General features: G+C 37.5%; 1 protein-coding gene across 2 annotated transcripts; it reads left to right on the top strand.

The window, feature by feature from the left end:
• Nucleotides 1–4,615: 4,615 nt before the first annotated feature.
• Nucleotides 4,616–8,325, top strand: LOC113331185. Of its 2 annotated transcripts, none has more exons than XM_026577930.1 (2): nucleotides 4,616–6,077; nucleotides 7,827–7,917. In XM_026577930.1, the coding sequence occupies exon 1, from the start codon at nucleotides 5,171–5,173 to the stop codon at nucleotides 6,014–6,016; it is 846 nt and encodes a 281-aa protein (XP_026433715.1). In that variant the 5' UTR covers nucleotides 4,616–5,170; the 3' UTR covers nucleotides 6,017–6,077; nucleotides 7,827–7,917. The 2 variants fall into 2 exon arrangements, with proteins under 2 accessions (XP_026433715.1, XP_026433714.1); XM_026577929.1 differs by lacking the exon at nucleotides 7,827–7,917 and adding an exon at nucleotides 7,937–8,325 and having other exon boundaries at nucleotides 4,617–6,077.
• Nucleotides 8,326–20,686: the final 12,361 nt, after the last annotated feature.

The raw sequence follows: 20,686 nt of genomic DNA, 5'->3' as shown, positions 1-20,686 counted from the left end.
AAACATAATGCCTGCAAATGGGTTCATCTTCAGCTATGCTAAAACTGCGATCTCGAACTCAAACTGACATGTTCGATTTGTGGAGTGAAAGAATGGAGATTGAAGAAATGGTGTGAGTTAAAATGAAATTTGATATTGTATTTATAGGATGATGAAATGATGACCGTTAGATGAGATGATATAAGCGGTCGAGTCTAGACCGTCAGCGTGGAAAGTAGACCTACCGGTTTTTGCTACACCAAGCGGTCGAGACTCAATCGCTCGGTAGAAACTTGACCTGGCCTGGCTAAGTGGCAAATTTGCCACTTAGTAAGGCGATTTTGCTTGTTTGCCAGCTCCATAGTGGGTGAAAAACTGGCAAACAATCCAGTTTTCTATGCCCATAGGAACTGGCCTTATTACGAGTTCCTTTTTTGAATTACTCTTTCTTAGATTAAGTTTTATGGGGTAGATTTGGCTTCTAGATTAGACAAAAAGTGTTACACATTACACAAAAAGCATTCGCTATTCTTTAACACTATTTCTCTTTCTAGATACATCTTGCATGTGAACTAGTAGCGAGATAGTTTCTCTGAATGGTTCAACGCAGAGAAAATATTCTTTTCGTTATTTCGTTCGGCGCAGAGTGGAAAATTCCACGGTATTTTCGTTGAATGGTATAGCGCAGCCAGAGTTTGACTTTTTTTCCCTACACCTAGTTTACACCATCAACAATTAAATTTTTATTTAACCATGTTTTCTCACACTCTCGTTACACCACCAAAGAATATATTTTCAAATTTTGAATTTTGAAATGTTTGACAATTTATTCCAACGGTTGTTTGTTTCAAAATTTATAAATTTACCAAACTAAGGAATTCTTTCATTGCATTGCAAAACAAGGTTACAATATTTTTTGAAGAAATTTAAAAAGTACTTTGTAATTAAAATTCTACTTCTAAAAATTAAAAAAATAATTGAAATTAAAATTCTACTTCTAAATTAACTTCTAATTAAAACTTAAAATGAACTTCTAAATAACTTAATTTATTACTCATAAATCACTTTAGTTTAGGGGATAGGTTCTAAGCCATTACGGATCAACATCTCGTTCTTCCATTTTTTGTAGAGGGGTTTCTCCCAATCCTCTACTTCATTCATATTTTGATGTAGGATCTTCAAGTCAGCTTTTCTTTATTGGGTTTGAGCCAAGATTGTAGTGTTTTCTATGTTCTTCCTAAGGTACTCTTCCCCTGTTTCATACTTGGAAACTCTTTGTTCCTGCCCTTTTTCAAGAAGTTCGATGATCTTACATTTTTTCACATGTTCTCTTCGATGCTTTAGCCTCACGAGCCCTTCGTTTGGAAGAATATAATCTCTCCTTGCACCTCTAACATCATCTGTTTGGTCGGAATAATGTCTTCTACGCGATATGTCTGAGGTTTCAGAACCAAGGGTAGATGGTGAGCTCCCAAACATTGCATATCTTCCAAATATTCATCCACACTAACTAGAGCGGAAGTACCAGCTTTAGTGTTTTGGCTAGGTTGACTGTCCTGAGTTGGTTGAGTGTTTTGGCAAGGTCCATCATCTGTTTAATACAATCAATAGCTTAGTAACAAAGCATTCAAAATTCACCGTTAGATGAAACGTGATTTAAGATTCAAGCTAAGTCTGTTTGGAAATTAAGAAATTAATCTCCACCGTTAGATGATATTAGCTTGTTACACACAAATGATATATACTTATATTTAGATATGGGTAACCGTACCTAAACGTGTATATTGAGCTGGCTCAATAACAGTTAACCGAAGTTATCCATATGAACACTTTCAACTTAACCATATTCATTTAACACTTCTATATCAATATGATGATCAACCAATCATGAAAGATAATCAGACGAATCTAATTTTGTTTCAGATAGAGTTGTTCAATTGTTCAATATCTCATAGAAATATATATGAACAAATTGAAACAAAATCGGATTGATTCGTTATCGTAAAAAGTACTTATACAAGAATCAATTCATGAACATTAAGCCACGGCTTGCAAATATTGCATTCCTTAATTCATAAATTTTTTAGTTTATGGGCATGAAAATCATACATAACCGATTTTAAAACTTAATCACTGAGTTTTCCAACCAGGTACGCAAACAACAGCTCCATACCTTGGCTTAGTCAAGCCGTTCGCAAACCCGGTTCGCGAACAACCATCCCGGACCCAACTCAGGTAAACCCGTTCGTACTAGGTACGCAAACAAGAGTTCTGGACCTTCTCAGGTAAACCCGTTCGCATACTATGTACGCAAACAAGAGTTTCGGACCTGAATCGTTACAAAACAGTTCACATACTAGGTATGCATACCGTGTTGCATCCAGACATAGGTAATTGTTCTAAACTGTCATTTCAATCATTAAAACATCCTTAGAAGACGACAATTATAGTCTCACACATACCATTAGCTTCAAGTAATTTTCAAGTAATCGAATGATCAATACGAAACTTCCCAAGCTAACATCAAATGATTGTTTCACACCAATCATGTAAGATGTTCAAGGTAATTTTCACATGATCATCTTTTGACTTAATATTTAGTTTCCAACAAATAGATTGTTTCCAACTAAACTCGTCAAGAATACGATGAACATAGTTAAAACAAAAAGCTTCCAACATATATTTCGAGAAAAAAAAATAAACAGATAAACTCGGCTCGAAATATCAAGTATGTGTAATGTAAAAGTCTATATAGCTATACGACTTAGTCTCATTAGAAGATAGAATAGAATAAACTTCTAAGTGATAGATAAGTTTTAGTCTCCACATACCTTTTGTTGATGAAGTTCCTCCAAGATCCTCAGTAGATCTTCGTCTTCAATTGGTGAACGCCATGAAGTCTAAAGCTCAACTACACATTCTATCCTAATCCGAGACATAGCTATAAGTAGACTAGAAATCAAGTATATAATTTTGATCAAATAAACTTGACAAACAAGCTTGCGAGTTCGACCGAGCGGTGCTCTAACTATAACTGCTAATACTTTCTTCGGATCCCCGATGGGTTGCAAGAGTGACAAATATGCTGGTTTGAAGACAAGACAAATTATTGCTAGTTGGCTGTTGGAGAAAGGAAATTTTGAAGATTTCCGAATGGGCAGTTGTTTGCTCTGGGCTTTATGGAAAAATAGAAATGACAAAGTCTTCAACAACAAAAATCACTCTATACCAGGTACTATTAAAGAAGAACCCTGATTTTGGGCATACTGAAATCTTACTAGGAATACTACATAAAGACAAAAAAGGTTGTGAAATAGAAAAATCAGATTACCCCTTAACCCAATTTTTTTTAATGGCAAATCTTCCCTTTACGTATTAGTGTTAGTAATATTGATTAGTGATTAAATATTTTGTTTAGTGATTAAGATAATTTTCAGAATTATAAAGGTTGTTTAGATGATTTTTTGGATCATGGTTCGGCGAAACAGGTTGAGGATCGACTCACATTTATGAGCCGAATCTACCAATTGATGAACGGTTCGACTCACTGAATCTGTTTACTGCATGCGCCGAACTTATAATTTTCAATTCCAACATTTTTGCTAGACACTAGTTCGGCTTATATGAAAGTTTCATAGTAAGCCGAACAACATCCTGAATAGCTCGGAAAAAAATAATTACTGGTTCGGCTTATATTTCGAAAATCGTATGAGCCAAACATCAATTTGTTATTTTTTGGGTTAACATATTGTTATTGGTTCGGCACATATTGAGAATATCGTAATAGCCGAACCTCGTAAATGTGCTAGGTTTGGCACATATTATGATTATCGAATACGCCGAACCCCTATGCATCTCTATCTGTGACTAGGTTTGGCTTGAAATTTCATGTCGAACTGTTCATATACACTTACATGAAGCTTTTGTGAAGAACAGTTCGACTAAAAACGCAACTCAATTTTGAGCCGAACCCAACACTATAACCGTCATTTAATCGATGAAAAACAGCAAATAGGAGATTGGGTTTGTAAAACTTGCTTTCTTATCCTCATTTCCGGAGTTGGAGATGCAGTTGGTTCAATTTCTGGTTCAATTGGTGGTTGATTTTCAGTTTCCACACCTTCATCTTCAATTGGTTCTTCTTCTTCAATTGATGGATTAGAAGACGATTTGGTTTGCCTAGTCCCTGCTTTTCTTTGTACGAGTCATTATGTGGTTGAGTCTAATCGACGATCAAATTTTTACGAATCGACAATTAATCACGATGATGAGTATTTTTTTTCGCAGGAGGGGGAAGAGTTCGGCTAGAGGAGGAGGAAGAAGAAGAAATGGTAAGGGAAACTGATTTTGATTTTTTAGAAAACTGATTTTAGATTTTTGTATTAAGAATATATAGGTAATTGAACTACCCATAGGGTACCCCTTATAAGGTCACCCAAGATGGGACTATTGTTTTGTATGCCTAGAAAGATTTAGGTATGACCAAAATGAGGGTTCTTAAAGAAGCCAATTTCTGGTTTTCCTATTTTGTGTTCCCTTAAAGAAGAGACTCATAATCTGAATGTTCATTCTAAGAAAGTGGCTGCTAAATGGAGACCACCTGATGGTAATTGTGGACGCTACTTATGAAGACTTCGAATTTGGCTGGGCTGTCCATAGATGCTCAAACCGATTTTGTTGGATTCTTTTGTTGGCAGTGATATTGGTTTCCAGAATGTTCAAAGTCCTCTTGAAGCCGAAACAAGGGCCGTTCTGTTAGCTACAGAGGCAGTCTTATAAGTCCGGATACACCTATTAACTAGACCAATTCCCCCTCATACATACATTATCAATATTCCCAAATTTTCGAACCCTAAGATTTATTACTGCTGCTTAAAATTCTTCCCTCAGATTGATTAATGGGGAATTTGAACGATCTCCCAGCAGATATTTTAGTCGACATCTTAACTCGTCTACCTACAGAATCCATTCTACCCTGCAAATTAGTTTGTAAATCAATGAAATTTTTTATTTCTCATCACCCATCCTTCTCTCAAATGCATTTAAGCCGTCTCCGATACACCGATGAAAGTTTTCTTATCAGAGGTGAGAATCAACAGCTTCACTACTTTGAGTATATTGACGAAAATAATGAGAAACCTATTGATTGTATTAAAAGGGTCAATTTAACTCCTCCATTACATCTTCATATATGCTTCTAGGTTCATTTAATGGTTTGGTCTGTCTTTATGGATTGGAGGATTATACTGCTTGTCTGTGTAACCCTGTCACAAAAGAATATGTTATGCTTCCAACAATCAAGAGAGATTTTGATGATGATGAGTATATTCATTATTTGACCGGATTTGGTTTCCTTACTACAACTCATGAGTATAAGGTTGTTGAAATGTACAAGTTAAAGACAGACCTTGATGTTCTTTTGGTTGGGGCGTATACTGTTGGCAGTGGTAATGGGTGGATAAGTGTTGGGAGGTTGGATACTAAATTTATCAAAGTAAATGAAGGAGTTGGTGTCTATGTGAATGAAACCCTGCATTGGATGGATAAACATAGAGGAACGATTTTGGTCTTTGATTTGATTAAGGAGAAGTTTAGTGAGTATCTTTCACCACCTCCTTTGAGTCCATACAGTACGCAGTATGATTGTACGCTAGGGGATTTGGGTGTGGTTTTATATTATGCTGTAGAAAGTAACTTTGACATCGAAGAAGGCCCATGTTTTGATGTATGGCTACTGAATGAGAAGAACGATATTCGTGACATGAAAGAGCAGGCGAGACAAGAACCATTGTGTTGGAGTAAAGAATTTCGGCTTCCGCAAAGAAGACCATTAGCTTTTACCAAGAGTGGTGGTCTCTTATGTTTCACTTGTGCCTCTCTCGGCGTTTATAATGCATTAACTGGAAGCTCGAAAAAGCTTGTGGATTTTCGTCTAATCAATCAAATATTTCCTCACAAGAACACCTTAGTTTCGTTGAAAGAATTAGGAGAAGAAGATACAAAAATCATGGGGTCAGCTGAAGTTGAGGACACATAAAGCTGTCCTTTGCCGACGAAGGAGTTAGCAAGTTGAGATCCCTGGATACACGTAATAACTGGTAATCTTTGCTGACCTTTTGAAGTAATATTCATGTCATTATATACATTTTTATGGGTTTTAACTTGAGATTGCATAAAAATTTTCACATTATCTTAGTGAGTATTAAATAAAGCTGGACTGTTAGTCTATTTTGTCTTACCACTCTCAATTTTATAGAAGAATTTTGTTTTTTGTTTTGGATAAGCTATATTTTGTTAATGTGTAATTCGTCGCCTACTTGATCTAGTTGCGACTGTAGGATGTGATGCAGACTTTAGTAACTTGTCCTGTTCTTATTAATTGGAGTCAAGTAAGTATATGGAAGCAAGATTGTGGAAAGGGAGAGCTTTCCAAGTTGTATATATATATGTGGCAGTCTATTTGCTCTTACTTCTTAGCATAATTGATAAATAATTTGGCAATCAAAATTTGGACCTTCACATGTCATCTTAAGAATCAATCTCTTTTATATCACAGAATTGGAAGCTTGAACAGTAGACAACACTAAAGTTTGTCATCATTCATCAATAGTTCAGTAAGAACAATAGAGTCAAGTATGCAGAGTTCTGTGTGATAGTGTGTCATGATTTAGTTTCAACTCTGTTGTTAACTGTAACCAAGTTTATCTTCAGATAATGCTTATTTTCCATCTGTACTGGAAAGCTCTATTCTGCTAGGATTTTCCCATCTTCTAACGGATGGATGAGTGTTGGTAACGAGGATTTTCCCATCTTCTAACGGATGGATGAGTGTTGGTAACGAGGATTTTCCCATCTTCTTACGGATGGATAAGTTTTATTATAATTGTAGTTATCCACATATTGCATGCCTGCATCCTCAGTTGTATCAATTTTCATATTGTTTAACTCTGGGTCAGTTAGATTCCAATTTGCGAAAGGATGTGTATGTTTACCATGCTGTAGCTCCTATCCTTTCTAGAGTTTAAGCCGTGTCTTAATTTATGTACTTGCAAATTGTCTTGCACCTTCTATTGAGCATGCGGTTCTAAGTTTGTCTGCATATTATCACTTTTTTTTTTAATTATTTTGGAATGAAAAACTATAGGATATTTCATTAAAAGCCAGAGGCAAACAGATTGTACATGAGGATTCTATCTTCCTTAACCTGACTTCTGACACTACTACGGAGCTGATCTCTCCAAACCTTACTACAGGAGTTACTTCTGGCATATTTAGCAAGCTTATGAGCTGCTTGATTGCCATCTCTATGCTTAAAACAAACAACAACACTACTTCCTAGACACTGAACTAGAGACCTACAGTCAAGAGTAATATTGTGGTCTTCCCATCTTGTGCTAAGCTGATCACCAACAATGCTATCCACGACACTTTTACTATCACCTTCTACCATGACCTTCTGAAGCTGTCTCTGAACTATCCATTAGTGCTTTTAGCATGACCACTGCTTCAGCTTGCTCCACATATCTAACCCTCTCTACCAAAGTCCATGCCTAGACCAATCTACCTGTAAAATCTCTTAGGACTAGAGCCAAGCCTGCAATATTAAAATTAGGTAAAATCGAAACATCAATATTCATCTTAGATTCTGATGGGGGAGAATTCCAGGTAATTCGACATCTCAGATTCTGACTATTTCTAGTGTTCATGCCTGAAGCTGTGCTATCTTGGCTAATGATGCAGACATTCTTATCTTCACAGAATCTGAAAATTCTGTTTTTAAGACCTGTATGCTTTATTTTGTTGTTATCAAAGATGAGCTCACATCTTGGTTTCCAAATCTGCCACAGAGACAATTATAAGGTTAAGCTTATCAAACTTGTAAAAGGATTTGTTACTGCTACTCTGACACCAGCTTTTCATCCAGTCAATCCATCTCTGACTTTGTTAGAAATCTCAGGGGAGATGGAGTTCCACAGATCTCTAGCAAACTTGCAGTGAAAGAGCATGTATTCAACAGTCTCATCTGCTACAAGTGATACTATGGAGATTGACATGCCTAGCTATTCTTTGACAGGAAGAATATCATGGAACAGTTCCATATTAAGGAACCTTAGTGTGCCGAAGTTGAAGCCAAAATTTAGAATCTTGTTCCAGATGAACATAGTTGTTGTTGTTAAATTTTCAGATAGCTTCTTAATTGGAATCCACCGAGAACTTTCCAGAGTGACTGAGAGACCACATAATTTTATCTTCATGGTTGATCGCAGGCCTGCTATTCAGAATTTTATCAATTCCAATCTGTGTTTTTGAGAATTTTTAAATCTTCCCTTTAATTTTAGATTTAGTTTTCTATTACCACTTGAAGCTTCTCTTTGAATTGTATTCGGAAGCACATAATCTGTGTGTAAAATGAGACGCATTACCACTATAAGAGCTTCTATCAGTCTGCGTTTGTCATTCAGCAGAACCCTATAATCCTCAGCAGGAGCACAAAGGAATGAACCAACAAAGCATCACCAGCTCCTGCAGTGTCCACTGTCTCCTCTGGGAGTCCTTCCACACAGCTCTTTTGAACTTCTTGGTGAAGCATCTCCACCCCTTTCTCCCCATCAGTTACCAACAACAAGTTCACATCGTAGAACCAAAGTGATAATAATACATCGTTCTCATCTGATGCACCCCCTTGGGTAAGAATTCAACCTCCCCCTTGCTAAACTTAATACCATCAGCACTAGTCCATGTGCTCTCCATGACAAGCTTCAGCAGAAGACCAACTTTACATTAGGATAATAAAAAAGTTAAGTATCAGCTTCCCTAGCAGCTTCCATTACAGCCATGTGCGCTGAACGACAAGGTTCAGTGATCAAGCAAGACCATAGTGAATTTTTTTAGCTTGTTTGATCAAATTAGTGTTAAGCTCGGATTGTTTTAGCATCATGTCTGCAGTCGGGAGTGCTAGGGGTGGACCATCAAAATTAGTGTTTTTAGCTTGCAACATATACTGCCAGACCAAAGGAAGGTCTGCGACTGCGAGACATATATACATATCATCATGAGGGGCCTTTTCACATGGTACGTTCAATTGTTCAAGGATCCTCACGTGGATCACTAAGACCTTCAGTTTGATGTTTTTTTTTTTAAAAATAAAATAAAAATGAAGATTAGTAATACCTTAGGATCAAATTCGGAAAGCAGTTAAAGTTAATTTTGTATCATCTCTTACAGGATTCTTCATCAGTTTAAACCAAAAATATGACAATTTCCGATGTTTCTCTTTGATTCCTTTAATAAGGACCGTTGAGATTTCTTACAGAAGTTAAAGAATGCAAAGTCCTCCGGTTTGTTCAGTAACGGAGCCGGGACTTCCCAGCCCATCGGGTCAAACAAAATTGAAATATAGTCATTCTTCATTCTTGACAAAAAGAAGTCCCGCTCTCAAGGATATAGTTGGCGCCCATCTCCTTTCAAACAAAAAAAAAAAAGAAACCTATTTTGAGACATAATGAATTTTTGTTGAAGCATACTAAATAAGGCTAAAATAGGGTCACTAAATAAAAAACAACATCACTCCTTATCCACCTTTTTCGATAATGGCATAACTACCCTTACATAATTGGTATTAATGATTATGATTAGATTTGATTAGCTAGGAATTTTAAGGATTGATTAAAAATTAAATTATTAGTGGTGAATTAATAGATAAATCAAATTTATGTGAGAGAGTTGGGATTTTGAGAGAAAGAAGAAGAAGTGAAAAAAAATTGGGTTTTGAATTTGAGATTTTAGTGATTAGAAGTGACCAAAATGTGTGATTCAAATCATAGGTGTCTATACGAGGTTTAATTTCTTTTTATAAGTTGAATCTGTCAAAAAATTGAATTTTTTAAACCCAGATCTTCTGACCAGATGAACAGTTCGGCTGATAACTTTTTAGCCGAACCTAGGTATATTTTCAAAAAACTGAGGTTCGGCTGAAAAGTTATCAGCCGAACCTTGGTATATTTTCAAAAAACTGAGGTTCGGCTGAAAAGTTATCTGCCGAACTTCAATCTATAACTGACGAATTTTGGTTCGGCTGGTTCGAACAAAATCTAGCAAAGTCGCATTAGCCGAACATAGTGTTTCTCTAAATCATACACTAGGTTCGGCTCAAAATTGATACTCCAAGATCGGCCGAACTGATCTTATGAAAACCTAATTTCATCTTTGAAATCATATTCTATCGATCAAACAAAATAAAATCAATCAAAAACAAGATGGATTTGTTACACATACATTCTAAAATACATCTAAGAGCAATTGAGATTTGGATTTCACACTCCAACATCGCTCACTTCGATTCGTGTTTGCTTTGCTTGATCAATTTCTTGATTGAATTGGAGTCCACGATGTTTGAGTTTAAAGTTTATTTTGAATTTTGATTTTAGGTTTTTGAGGATGAGGGCACTCTAGTAATTTAATTTTTTAAGGATATATAGGTAATTGCACTACCTTTAGACACCCCTTATAAACCCACCCTAGATGGTATAATAAATGAGTATGCCTCAAAAAAATGAGTATGCCTCAAAACGGGTTTCAAAAAAAAAAAAAAAAAGTTGGCGCCCATCCACCCCCAAGGCTAGTTGGAGGCCCACCTCTTGAGTGTCGGTTTTTTCCTGCTGTTTATAAAACATTTTCTTATTTTTTCTAAAGGGTATTTCATGATTTCACGGTTAGGGGTTACCCTTATAAACCCCGCATTTTTAGGGACGACCCCAAAGAATTAGGGGCGACACTAAAAGACAAAAAAGATCACCCAAACGTAAATCTAAGCTACTTCTTATCTCCGAAATTTTTAAATGGCAACTATGCCCTTCCATAATCGGTAGCATAAAACGTAATCGGTAGGTAACAGGTGAATCGACAGGTTAAATTGAAACACTACCTACCGATTAGTATGTGGATCTTTCGGGTAATATTCCCTTCTATAATCGGTACATTAACCAATTTGTATGACGACCGATTATAAGTAGCCCCAGATTCAACCTTGGCCAAATTCCATAGGTTTTGGTCAATCATAACCATAACCACTTGGTTCGTGTTTTGGATGTAGCCATAATCGGAAGCTAAATAGGTTACAATCCCTCACGATTATAGGTTTCCCCAAAATGAGTTTTTTCTGAAATCCTTCATGTAATGAATTTTGAAATCTGTTATAATCGGTAGATTATCCAACTCAAATACCTACCGATTATAAGTAGTCCCAGATTCAACCTTGGCCATATTCCATAGGTTTTGAGGGGTGCAGAGCCAACCATAACCACTTGGTTTGTGTTTTGGATGTAGTCGTAATCAGAAGCTAAATAGGTTACAAACCCTCCGATTATAGGTTGCCCCAAAATGAGTTTTTTCTAAAATCCTTCATGGAATGAATTTTGAAAATCTGCTATAATCGGTATCTTATCCAATTCATATACCTACCGATTATAAGTGGCCCCAGATTCAACCTTTGCCAAATTGCATAGGTTTTGAGGGTGTGGAGCCAACCATAACCACTTGGTTCGTGTTTTGGATGAAGCCGTAATCAGAAGCTAACTAGGTTACAGAACCTCCGATTATAGTTTGCCCTAAAATGAGTTTTTTCTAAAATCCTTCATGGAATGAATTTTGAAATCTGCTATAATCGGTAGCTTATCCAACTCATATACCTACCGATTATAAGTGGCTCCAGATTCAACCTTTGAGGGTACAGAGCCAACCATAACCACCTGGTTCGTGTTTTGGATGTAGCCGTAATCGGAAGCTAACTAGGTTACAAACCCTCCAATTATAGGTTGCCACAAAATGAGTTTTTTCTAAAATCCTTCATGGAATGAATTTTGAAATCTGCTATAATCGGTAGCTTATCCAACTCATATACCTACCGATTAAAACAGTAATCGGAAGCAAACTTTGTAATCGGTAGTCTGGGGTTTATATATTAGTGTTTGGAAAAAAAAATTGGGTCATTGTGAGATAACTTCCAATTGAGTGAGAGAAGAAGAAGAAGAAAAAAAAAGAAGAAGAAGTGGGTATATGTCGCCAACTTCCGATTGTTGCCAACTTCCATAAACATGGATAGGTATGGAGAAGAACGTGAAGTTGTTCAAGTTCAAGGTTCACTACCGTTTAGAGATGGCGATTTGGGGTATATGTTGAATGATCCAAACATTAATGGAGATGAGACAACGCTTTCATAGAAGAAAATGGAGAATCACCCGAGATCGAAGCTAACGATGCATCAAACATACATGTATGTTGTTAACAAACTCTAATACCCATGTTATCAATGTCATGTGCATTTGCGTGTGTGTTTTATCGTGAAAAAAAGATTTATGCATGCATTGAATGCTATGAACGACTTTTAGTCGGTAGGTAATTGAGTACAATATCTACCGATTATCGACAATCGGACATCTGTTGATGTATTAATCTGCCGAATATGAAAAAAATCCCCAAATTGAAAGCTTCAATTTCCCACAATCGGAAGTTGTATACATCAATAAATGTCCGATTGTAAAACGTCGCCCCAAATACGAATTTCTCCAAAAATGAAATATTCATAAATCTTGATATTTCATAATCGGTTGTTTATGAATTACTTTTTCCTCCAATTATTGAAGTTTTCTATACAGAAGAATTGCACATCTGTGTATTTCGTTAATCGGTAGCTTATGGTCGTACTAGGCTACCGATTGCAGTATAATCGATTGGCTTGTGTCCTAATTGATACCCGATTAATTTATAATCGGGTATTTGGTCTATAAAATTGCTTCTGATTTCTAATGCATAAGTTGTTGTTATGGTACGTAGGAAGTTGTAGCGGTTGATGACGATTATTATTTGAGGCCTGATACTTCCCTACACTATGCAAACGATTTGGTATGGTCATGAATTATCTTTTCTTTTTCCAATCATGTATGTTAGATGGTTATGCTTATTATTTTTGTTATATGCGCATTTAGATATTTGGAAATAAGAAGGAGGCCAAGGAATGGCTTATGAACAAGGCTAAAGAGAAGATGTGCGTGGTAGTTCAGAACCGTGGCGTTAAGAAGATTCGGTTTGAAATGATATGTGAGCAAGGTGGGGTGAAGACGAGTCACGAGGGAAAGAATAGCAAGTATGTAAGGAAGACGGAGAGAAAGAAATACCGAACTCATACAAAGAAGATTGGATGTCCATTTAAGATTGTCTTCTATAATCCCAATGGTAGGGAAAGTAAAGAGTGAAAAATGTATAAAGTTTCTAATGGTTGTCACAACCACGATGATCCGGATACTCTTATTGGACATGTAATGGTTGCGAAGTTAAACCCACATGAACTGGAGACGGTTAGGTCTATGCGGATCCAAAAGGCGAGTGCGATCTTAAGTAAAATAAAGGTGGACAACAACTTGTCTTCTTTGTCTACAATTAAGTCGGCCCTAGCTACGATCAAAAGGACGGAATGGGATGGTAGAACGGTCATGCAACAATCGCAGTGGTTAGCTGAGTTACACGACTACATGTTGAAAATGGAAGAAAGGGATGGTAAAGTGGTACGTATTTTCTTGGCACATCCCGAAATGATCAAATTGGCTCAGCGTTTTCATAAAATTTTGTTGATAGATGCCACTTACAAGACAAACAAATATAACATGCCATTGTTGAACATTGCTTGTCACACTTCGGACAAAAACACGTTTACAATTGCATGGGGTTTAATGGATCATGAGAACAACGTGATTTTCATTTGGATGTTGGAGACATTGAGGTCCATTTATAATGGCGATGATTTTCCAAGGGTTATTGTAACGGATAACGATCAAGCCTTAATGCATGCAATAGCGGTAGTGTTTCCTGAAGCCCGAAACTTGCAATGTATGTGGAACATTCAATGCAACCTCAAACACAATTGACATCACATATCCAAGCTAAAAAACCAAGGAAGGGTACCAAGAGGTCGAAGGAAGAGGATGAGCGCATTAGTAAATTAACCGTGGAAGAATGAGAGGAAGAGAAGAGGTTATTTGATGAAAATGAAAGGAAGATGGAATGATTTGGAGAGCGTTCATGAAAGCATGGGACAAGATAGTTTGGTCAATGACCGAGGAAATTTATGAAAGAAACTTGAAGAAATTTGAGGATGAATATGGCAAGGACTACCCAAAATCCGTTGAGTATTGTAAAACACAATGGTTACCGATTAAGGAGAGGTTTGTGTATGCATGGACATATGAATATCATAACTTCAAGAACGAGGCGACAAGCATTGCGGAGGGGTCTCATGGGCGATTAAAGAAAATACTTCTAGGTAGTCAAAATGGAGTTGTGTCGATCCAAGAAGCAATCCATGAATTCACCAATCGTGATCTCGTAACGATTAAGGATTCTATGGAATTTAGTGTACATAAATTCCCTACGAAACATGAAAGGGAAAGATTGCTTCTAAGGGGCATTGTTCATAAAGTTTCAAAATGGGCAATAAATCACATGATGGAACAATTGAAGTTATATAAAGCTTACGATGATGAGAATACGGTTTGTGTTTGCAAGGATATGATAGGTATTGGTCTCCCATATCGTCATAAAATGGGTAGGTACATCGAAGTGATTGACATCAATGATATTCATCCATTTTGGAAGCAATTAAATTTCACTCCAACCACCCCAGTAGTTGATGGTCCGTCGTTCATGGAGTCGGAATTGTGTGCACGAATAGGCGAGTGTTATGCTACAACAAATGGCGCCAAAAAGCAAATATTGATGCATGATTTGGAGAAAGCTCTTCACCCTCGTTTAAGGGAGGTTGATGAACCTATTAAGCAAAAGGGGCGGGTAGGCCAAACACCGAAGTGTCGAGTACCATTGAAAGAAAACAATTGAAGGAGTATTTGTCTAACAAAAGAATATTGTGTAGGCATGAGCGTTCAGAAGCCGAATTTGAAGATGAGCCGCAACCCAAGAAAAGGGGACGTCCAAGAAAAGATCAAAGTGGAACAACCGCCCGACAAGTGAATTCAAAGGTCTCTACGGAGTCTTCTCAAGTAAGTCAAGCCGAGGCGGTGGAAGAAGTTGTGTTAGTGGAGACCCAAACTAGATCCGTAGTTATTGATCAAATGAACGACTCACAACAAACACAATCAACGGAAATGATGACTATAAGAGAGAAGTATGGTACTCTTCGTTGTCCTAGGGATTTTCATGGAAGACCAACACGATCAAGGTATACGATTATAGAAGAGTATATGAAACAACTCCCTCTACTCATTGTTCCATTTGTTTTGTCCACCGACGAGGTTGATGGGGATGGCAATTGTGGGTTTCACGTCGCTACGGAACAAATTGGTTACTTTGGAGAGGCGGTGAACGAAGATGTCACCCAATGGCAATATTTAAGAACTAAGATGGCGGTACAACTAATAAAGAACAAGGATTTCTATATGGGTATGATGAAGCAAGGAGATAGACACGACAAAGAACTAGAGTTCAAAGACTTAGTTGCGCGTGTAAAGTGCCGAAAGGGATTGAAGACAATCGGATCCAAGTATTGGATGACAATGCCTAAATGTGGATATCTCTTAGCGGACGCTTTGAATTGCGTGGTACATTTCTTTGTTCCTCATAAGTATGGACATTCTTTTACATATGCACCTACAAGGACGGTTTGCGATGAATCAGTTAAAGATAGAAGAATTGCTATGTCAATTGTGAATGACATGCATTTTATCAGTTTAAGAGTAAAGAGAGATTGCCCATTATCTCCGTTGGGTGGTTGGAGTGATTACTTCCCAACGAATCATTGTAAGGATTGGTTGAAACAATATGAGACCAATATGTTGGAGTGGGATCGCGTCATGAAGGACAACTTTCCGGAAGGCCTACTCGAATTGGTTCCCTCGGATGATGAAGATGAATGATCGTTACTTTTGAAAGATGTATTTTTTGGAAAATATTGTGAAGTATAAAGCTATAATCGGTAGTTATATTATTAATATATCAACCGATTATACAAGCTTTTGTAAACAGACTCAATCGATATTATAATCGGTTGTTAACTTTCCTAATTTAGCTTCCGAATGTAAGTCTGACAAAAAAACTGAAATTGTTTGCCCATAATCCATAGATAACATATTACATAAACATCCGATTGTCACCAAACTCTGACAAAAAAAACTGAAATTTTTTCCCATAATCGGTAGACAACATATTGCATAAACTTCCAATTGACAACGAACTCTGACAAAAAAGCTGAAAATTTTCCCAGAATCGATAGACAAAATAATACATAAACTTCCGATTGTAGCAACCAATCAATATTTATACTGTTGCCACGGACTTCAGAAATTCATAACTTCCATCATAAGTGAATTCCTCACCCTTTTCCACTAAGTACTGTCTTTTTGCGAGTGTCTCCTATATAAGCAAACACAAAATAATGTCAACTTCGTTTTAGTAAGAAAGATTAGACACCCGATGTTATTTAAAAGAAGTATGCAAATACTTACAAATTGTTGGATCGATAAGCTTAAGTGGCTAGTGTTAAAAATCCTCTTTTGTATCATTATGTAATGATTTACCCCTTTTTGGACAAGTCGGAAACGATCATGAACTTGTTGGACTGATCTTTGCTTTGGATTTCCATACTCTCGAACAAATTGGCTATATACCCTCGCCCAAAAGACTTCGGGTGTTAACCTTCCTGCTATGACATCTTCACGTCTTGTTTCATGATACCATGTTTTCACAATGACAAAATCTTCAGCTGCGTTAAACTTGCCATGCTTGTAAGTTGGGATATATAATGAATTCACAAGATTAGACGATGGAAAATCTATTTCTAGAATACACGATGTTATATATGTGTTGTTTGGTGCATAAATAAGAAGAGTTTACCCTCCTTATATATATGAGAGTCCCAACGTCTTTTTTTTTTTTTTGAAAATATGGCCGTTGATGCGTACTTTTACAAGACTGTACTGAAATTACATACAATTATTCCATACAATCGGTAGGCAGTGGTTGAAGCAAACGACCGATTATGAATAATCGGAAGCTAAGGACAGTTGTTTGCTACCGATTATAGGCTGTTTTGTCAACAGAGTTTTCAGTTTCATTCGAGTATTATAATCGGAGGTTTATCAATATGTATTATGATGAGTGCTAAAAAGTGCATATTTATATATATTTTTCTTGGCATTTAACTCATCTTTTGTGCATTAATTCTACATTTTATCCCATATTCTGTATTTTCATTGTTTTCAAGAATAAATATTTTTCTTAATTAATTTTGCATTTTTAGGTACTAAATAAAGCCTGGTTATCTCACGGAGCGAAAAGAGCAAAGGAACGGCAAAGACTCTCTCTAGGAGGAAGGGAAGAATGATGTTTGCAAGAGCCGGATCAACGAGAACTGGGCTTGAAGAGGAAGAATTGTTCTTAAAGAAGATATGGGCTTGGCATACCCAAGGCCCAAAACCCTCACCCAAATCCATTTCCATTATCCATACCCATTTCCATGAGAGCCGTCAGATTGGATCCATCTTGTCATCCAATGGTCGCCTCATCATTGTGCATCAAAATCCAAAGCTCCTGTCAAACACCATAGTACCTAACTCCATCTGGAGCCGTCAGCTTCGTTGTATAATCCAACGGTCGCTCAGAGCTTGTTTACATCGTGCCGTTCGATTCAATTAGTAAGTGATTATCCAACGGATCTCCTCGCTGCGCATCAACTTCAGATGATTTCGCTCAACACTCTAGCCATCGAACCCATCGACCTAAAACAAAAATCTCCTTCTTCCCAAATCAATTTTCCCCAAATTTCTTTCTTCTTCCCCGACCATGGCAGAACTGCTCTCTGCCTCCACCTCGAGCTTCACCACTTCCACCTTCTTCCCCGACCATCACAGAGACACTGTCTCAACCACCATCACCTCCCCTACCTCAAACCCATCTCCCTAGCCTAGTTATTTTCCCCATCTCACAACCACTGAAACCCTAGGTTTTGGGGTGAGTAAAATAACTCGAACTAGGGAACAATTAGAGCATCAGAGGCGTCAATTGAAGGCATAGAAGGACCAGAAGAGGCAGAGAAGAAATGGGTCGACCGTTTTGAGTGATTTGTCACATCAAATTAGGTAAAATATCTAACCCTAATTTTGAGAATTTGGGGGAAAACATTGTAAACCCTAATTTTGAATTCTAGGTATAAATAGAAGGTGTGTGTGTGTGTTGTAACCATGCTGGAATAGCCAGTGTCATTTGGTTTGATTTTGGGAGAACTGGATTAGCCAGTCTCTCCAATTTTTGTGTTGTTCCATTTATGTTCACTGTGATGTTTTATGTTTAATAATATGTGATGTTAATGTTTAGTTCCTCAATTGTTCTAAGTTTATCCACTGTTATGTGCTTCCCATGTTATGTTATTGTGTTTAAATTCATGTTTTGTTTCACTGTCAACTGTTAATGTATGTTTATCTTCATGTCTATCATGTTCTGAACCTCAAATGCTAGGATTAGATGAAGTTATGAACCAGCTGAGATAGTCTTCATCATGTGCAGCTCATGTTCAGTGTTGCTAAGCCCTTAGACTAGTTGTGCTTTAATCAGACAATTAGCACTTTGGTAAGTATTTTAGCTGTGATTAGAATATCCCTTAGGTTAATGGTGGATTCAACGTCCTAGTGATCATCCTCTTGTCTTCATTGTTTTCTTATTTCTACTTCACTGTTTTCTTCACATCACTGCCCTTGGCTTAGGCCTTGGTTTATTACACTGTCATTTTATTGTCTTTCCTTCACTGTTTATCTCCATTGTTGTTTGCTGTTTTGTGCCTTTCTTATCACTTGTTGTTCGCTGTTAGTGGTGGAAGTTTAGGTTAGAATTCATGTAAATTGAGCTGATTGAGAAATGGAGGAATTTAGTGTCCACTGTTGCTTGTGATTGATTGTGCTGTTAAAAGACAGTCAATGCTAGGAGTAAAACAGTTGGACAAGCTTCTTCTCCTTCCATTCCATTTATGTATGCCCTGGAACATAGGCAGGCTAGAACCTCCACCTAGCTCCATTAGGGACAAGGATTTAACCAAAAACAGCCACTGCCTAGCATCTTTCCTGTTCTTCTTTGTTATCTATCTGTTTTTGTGGCTTCTTATCACTGTTTTTATAGCTGTTTTGTGCCTTGTTCTTCCTTTGCCTTTGGCCCTTGGCCATTGTCTTTGATTTATCACTGCCATGCCATTGTAAATTCGCATCCTTTTTCCCTGTGTTGCTTCCATGTATATGCCATTGTCACCTTCACCATCATCATTGTTGTTTGTTGTTTGCTTTTGCCATTGTAAATATCCATGTTTTACCTTGGCCTAGTGCTCTGCTGCCTTGTTTAGCTCCAGCTGCACTAGGTCTTTTTGGATTTTCTGCCATTTTCCTTCCCTGGCCTTGCTGCCAGTTCTCCCCCAGCTGCTACTACTTGCTGTTGCTGTTGCTGCTGCTGTGCGCTGCTTCTGCTGCTGCTCCAGGTCCAGTTCATTTCTGGGCTACAAGTCCAGTCATTAAAAAAGCCCACTGTATCTGTTTAGAAACCTAAGGCCCAACGGCCCAGTTCACATCAAAAGACATTGAGCCCAATTCACAGTCACTGTTAGCCCAAGGCCCAGTGCAATTCAAAAGACCAAAAGCCCATAAGTTCACAGTCAATCCAAAAGCCCACTGAGCCCAAAACCATTTCATTGTTACAAAAACCCACTAAGCCCAAAGCACAATTAGAAGCCCAATAGCAATTTGGATCCCAAATAGCTAGAAACTCCAAACACCCCCAGTCTCTGTGGATCGACCCGTACTTGCACGAGCTACAACCGACGACCGTGCACTTGCGGTGTTACTGTAGGCCCGTTTCATTGCGCTTCAATTTTATACGCTTTCCCGGGCCCACCAAGTTTTTGGCGCCGTTGCCGGGGACTCGGTTTGTTTCTCTAGTAGTTTTATTAGTTATTTTTGCATTTCACTGCATAGCATTTGCATCTGCATCTGCTTCACTTCATTTGCTGTTGGACCTGCTGTTCTGAACCAGTTTTTCCTCTGCTGGGACGCCACCAAGGAAAAGAACCAAAGCCCAACTGGGTTTTTGCAACAATATCAGAGCAGCTGGGCTGTGCTTAAAAGGTAACCCATTTAAGAGAACCCGAATTGTGGGCTTCCAATTTTTAATTGTGGGCTTGTAATATTAAAGCCAATTTTTGGGCTTTTTATTTTCTGTTGGGTTTGTAATTAATTTTTGTGGGCTTGTTTGTTTAATTTGTGGGCTTGCATTTAATTTTTGTGAGCTTGTTTAATTTGGACTGGGTTTTTAAACCCAGCTGAGCTTGTAACCGATCACGCTAGGTTAACTCGTTAGTGGGCCAAGTACCCAAATTCTAGGCCGAGATTTTGGACTCAGTTTCACCAAACGTTTTCAAACCAGCTGAGCCAAAGCAAACACAAAACCAACAGTGGGCTTGCTCCCAATTTCAAAAACCAAAACTTTTCTCCCATTCAAAAACCAAATTTTACTTGTTCCCACATTAACAACCAAATTTTTTTTCTTTTATCCCACCAAAACCAAATTTTTCCCAAAAATCCAAACCCATCAAAAACCAAATTTCTTTTCAAACCCGACAAAACCAAATGTTACCTATAAAAACCAAATTTTTCCCAAAAATCCAAACCCT

This window comes from Papaver somniferum, unplaced genomic scaffold (assembly GCF_003573695.1).
Source record: "Papaver somniferum cultivar HN1 unplaced genomic scaffold, ASM357369v1 unplaced-scaffold_125, whole genome shotgun sequence".
Lineage (NCBI taxonomy): Eukaryota > Viridiplantae > Streptophyta > Magnoliopsida > Ranunculales > Papaveraceae > Papaver > Papaver somniferum.
The sequence above is the reverse complement of the archived record's forward strand: the minus strand, read 5'-3'. Positions and strand labels throughout refer to the sequence as shown.